Below are 5,000 nucleotides of genomic sequence, written 5' to 3'. Positions count from 1 at the left end.
GAAGCACGGCGGTCAGTCGGGTTTTCAGGGCTAACACTGGGTCGTTTGGTGGAAACAGACCTCTGCATAATACGAGTAGCGGGGTATCTATTTCTGTCTCCCCATTCAAACAAGGCCACCCACCTCCATCTACCCTATCTATCTGCTGGCGATCAAAAGCGCAGGAGAAACCAGGTGACAAATAAAGGTGGCGGTACATGTTTTTACTGTGGGGACGCAGGTCACTTCAAGCGTGATTGTCCTAAGTACAAACGGGACGAGAGACAGAGTGCGTCAGTCGCCACTGACTGTGAACGCTGTGACCTAGCCTCTGTGCCTGCTTTCAGTGCGGCACACAAAAGTGATCAAGGTCCTGTTGACCCCACTTGCTCGGTTTTCTTCAGTCTGGGAGAGGGTCGCTTGGTCGACTCCATTCGGGACTCTGGGGCTACCTGCGTATTTGTGGACGAGAGCATCCTACCTCCTGATGCAGAAAGAGGAGGGACATGCCAGGTTGAGGAAGCCTTCAGTACCAGCAGGTCTTATGTGAAGATTGGTGTAGCTACACCTTACTTTAAAGATGACGTTTGGGCCGTAGCCATCAGGAGGCCAGCATACTCGTTGCTCGTTGGGAACAATGTTCACTTTGTCAAAGGCACTCTATCCGCGGTCTGCCTCCAGGTTGTGTTCCACCGAGCTCCCAAGCCAGGTGTTGGTGAGAGTTACTACCAGGGCAAGAGCCAAGGAACAACCCTCAGTGTTGAAGCCCGTCCAGGAGCCTGTGACTGATAAGATCAGGTGCCTGAACCCCCTTCGTGTGTATATGCAAGCAGAAGATCAGATACGCACGTTAAAGATCCTGTAATCCATGTCAACGTTCGGTGGGTTATGGAAACAAGAACATACCCAGCATGCACACCCCCGAAAGCGGAGCATGGCTGCCTACATGGCGGGGTAAAAACGGTCAAACACGTAAAAGCCCACTCGTGTACATACGAGTGAGCGTGGGAGTTGCAGCCAACGAACGAAGAAGTCTTCACTGAAGATACAAAGTCTACATCTGAATCTCCAGTTTCAAGAGAGGAAGGCAAGGAGTTGTTTACAGACAGTCTGCTTGAAGAAATAATAATAGTTTCAGTTTTACGATCATTTAACTGTAGTCTGTTTTGATTCATCCATGCCTTAACGTCAGCAAATAATACACCGTTGAAGTGCCCCAATGGTAGAGTCAAGATCGGAAAAAGTCGTTTCTTTGTAGGGCTGATTATCGACAGCAAAGGGATGGTGATTTACAGAATGATGATTCACATACTGTTTGAAGTTTTAACTCACTCAGTACGGCCAGTCCTCTCTTCTCCTCTACAGGGACCCTTCGGATGTCCAGTGGGTGTCTCAATGACCCAACCTTTAGCTTCCGTCGTCAGAATTGTGGGATTCTTTGTCAACATTCACCTCTTCAGTACAAGAGCCTTCCGCTTGCAATATTTTGATGGTGGTAATTGGGGTGAAACGCTGTTAACGTCGTCTCTTTCGCCGTTCGTATGGGGAGAGTTAAAGTTCTTTTAAGTCCACATATCATAGTCAGTTTCACTCCAGTTTTACTTTGTTGCTCGATTGACAAATGCGTCCTGGCAACTGAAAATGTCAACGGCAAAACTGAACTAGAACAAAAAAGCAAAACTGAGTAACTATGGAGACGTTTTTGTGCTGAGGTCGATTCTGTATGATTGAGTTTCATAGTATTGCATTGCGTTGTATTACTATATGTTGCAGTGTTTTGAAGAACAATGCAATGCATTACGATCGGTTGTATTGTGTTGCATTGCATTACATTCCATTAGATTGCGATATAGCATTGTGTATGTTATTACTTTGTATTGCATTGCATTGTATTATATTGTATAGCATTGTATTGTACTGCAAATAGTGCAGTGTAGTGTAGTGTACAGCTGCACAGTGTAGCGAAGTATAGCGTAGCAAAGTGTAATGTAGTGCAGTTCAGTGCAGCGTGGGGTAGGGTAGCGTACAATAGCCTAGCGTAATGTAGCGAAGCATAATGAAGTGTAGTATAGCGTAGAGTTGTTCAGTGTAGTATGGTGAGTGTAGTGTAATGTAGTGTAGTCCAGTATATCACAGTCCCTGTCACATTTTAGAGCATTGTTAGGCAGTGTTAAATTACCGTGAGTGGCATAAATGAAGTATTTTCAGTTGATTTGCACACACACACACACACACACACACACACACACAACGCTTTTGAAAACTTTTTCGAAAATAGATTTTATTGCTTTAGTTCGCATTTACGAACATTATAAAAGGATTACTCGACGCTTGCATTCTTTCTTCTTTGTCTTGTTCATTCTCTCATTTACTCCATGTTTCTAATCACAATATTTTGTAAGGTCCCATTATGTAAAGTATAGAGATAGAGAACCAGAGAATAAGTAAATAAACAAAATTAATAAAAGTATATGTCAGTAAAGGGATATAAAATGCATATGTAAATAAATAAAGCCTACAAAATTTCTTCACAATTTGTTTGTTCGTTGAAATACAGATTTTAAGATCCTGTATCGTTTTATTTCTGTATATTTCCGCAATTAGGTGTCCAACAAAATATACATATATAATATTATATAGTTAGAGCTTCTTTTCAATAAAAAATAGCGCTTAAACATATTTCATCTGTATGTCATTTGGACGGCCGTTTTAAAACAAATGAAAACAATAATGATGAGGAAAAAAAAAAGAAGAAAAAAATCTTAAAAAAGGGAACTAATCCAGGATGGTTATTCACACGGTGGGATAGCTGGCCTGGGTAGCGATGCCACAGTTGTTGTTCCTGTTTCTGGACATCTGAATGTAGCCGTTCATTCCCCATTGTGCGCCCCAGCTGAAAACACACACACACACACACACACACACACACACACACACACACACACACACACACACGCACGCACGCAAGCACACACACACACACACACACACACACACACACAACACACACACACACACACACACACACATGGACGTTCCATATTATTTGTTTGGTGAATCTCGAGTGAAAGGGGAAAAAAAAAGCAAAGATACGAAGTACTAGAATTCCGCTCACTCAGAATTATATGTTTTACAGGATCTTAAACGTGCGTATTTGATCATCTGCTTGCGTATAAACACGAAGGGGATTCAGGCACAAGCAGGTCTGCACGTATGTTGACCTGGAAGATCCCGGGGAAAAAAAATCTTCACCCTTTACCCACAAGGCCGCCTTTACCGAGATTCGAACCCGAAACCCTCAGATTGAAAGTCCAACGCTTTAACCACTCGGCTATTGCACCATGTCAGCGTCGGTGGGTTATATAAACAAGAACATAACCAGCATGCACACCCCCGAAAACGGAGTATGGCTGCCTACATGGCTGGGTAAAAAACGGTCATACACGTAAAAGTCCTTTCGTGTACATACGAGTTAATATGGGAGTTGCAGCCCACGAACGAAGAAGAAGAAGAAGAAAAAGAAGAAGAAGGAGAAGAAGAAGATAATGTTTGGTTTCTATTCAGTTGCACGAAACAGACTATTTGTATTTGTATTTGTATTTCTTTTTATCACAACAGATTTCTCTGTGTGAAATTTGGGCTGCTCTCCCCAGGGAGAGCGCGTCGCTACACTACAGCGCCACCCAATTTTTTTTTTTTTTTTTTTTTTTTCCCTGCGTGCAGTTTTATTTGTTTTTCCTATCGAAGTGGATTTTTCTACAGAATTTCGCCAGGAACAACTCTTTTGTTGCAGTGGGTTCTTTTACGTGCGCTAAGTGCATGCTGCTCACGGGTCATCGGTTTATCGTCTCATCCGAATGACTAGCGTCCAGACCACCACTCAATTCAGATCTAATGGAGGGGGAGAAAATATCTGCGGCTGAGCCGTGATTCGAACCAGCGCGCTTAGATTCTCTCGCTTCCTAAGCGGACTCGTTACTCCACATAATATATACGATACAATAACAAGATCTCTCTCTCTCTCCCTCTCTCTCTCTCTCCACGCCTCAACGCTAAGTCAGCACGAGAAACATGCACCGGTGAAAATATCGTGCAACAGAGAAAGCACGTTCGTAAATATCGCTGCGTGTACAAAGATTCTCTTGCACGCACACCGTCTCTCCACACACACAAAGTTCCTTAGTCACTCTTCGCCCCCACCAACACAACTTTCGCCCCCCTGGCCACCGCCCCCCCCCCCTTGCCCCCCGCCCCCCGACCCCCTATTATTCCCACGCCCCCTCGCCCGAACCCGAACTCATTCAATGTCCATCCCCAATCTTCTGGGTTGACGAACATCATCCCGAAATTTTGCACACACACACACACACACACACACACACACACCTACACACACACACACACACACACACACACACACACACACACACACACACACACACACACACACACACCTGTTCTTCACCAGCCAGTAGTCCTCGGAGCCAGCCGTGCCGTACCCCACTGCCAACACGCCGTGATCCAGACGCTCAGAGCTGCACTTGGGCTCGTAGTAGACTCCGGACCTGTAGAGCTGGAAGGACCTCTTGGAGGCATCTATGGCCACGGAGATGGGTCCCACAGTCGCCACGGCCGACTGGAGGTCGCTCTCGCTCCCTTGGGTGATGTCGACGTAGCCTGTGTCCGTCGCGCCCACGTTGGCAGGGGAAAAGTGACAATTCTCGTCCTGGAAGAGGAGAGAGAAGAGTGCGTTCACACACACACACACACACACACACACACACACACACACACAACTTCCGTTTCTTCCTTTTTCTGTCTGCCTTTCTTTCTTTAACTCTCTCCATACGAACGGCGAAAGAGACGACGTTAACAGCGTTTCACCCCAATTATCACCATCAAAATATTGCAAGCGGAAGGCTCTTATACTGAAGAGGTGAATGTTGACAAAGAATATCACAATTCTGACGACGGAAGCTAAAGGTTGGGTCATTCAGACACCCACTGGACATCCGAGGGGT

General features: G+C 45.2%; 1 protein-coding gene across 1 annotated transcript in view; it reads right to left on the bottom strand.

Moving 5' to 3' along the window:
- Positions 1-2,233: 2,233 nt before the first annotated feature.
- Positions 2,234-5,000, bottom strand: part of LOC143286763 (cathepsin L-like peptidase) — a 15,992-nt gene continuing 13,225 nt past the window's right edge. Inside the window, exons 7-8 of the mRNA XM_076594524.1 lie at positions 4,434-4,705; positions 2,234-2,872 (exon numbers count right to left, since the gene is read on the bottom strand). Coding sequence (XP_076450639.1) covers positions 2,773-2,872; positions 4,434-4,705 — 372 coding nt within the window. The 3' untranslated portion in view covers positions 2,234-2,772. The remainder of the gene's footprint in view (positions 2,873-4,433; positions 4,706-5,000) is intronic.

This window comes from Babylonia areolata, chromosome 10 (genome assembly GCF_041734735.1).
Source record: "Babylonia areolata isolate BAREFJ2019XMU chromosome 10, ASM4173473v1, whole genome shotgun sequence".
NCBI classification, from domain to species: Eukaryota; Metazoa; Mollusca; class Gastropoda; order Neogastropoda; family Buccinidae; genus Babylonia; species Babylonia areolata.
Note: the sequence above shows the minus strand (reverse complement) of the source record. Positions and strands in the feature narration are given on the sequence as shown.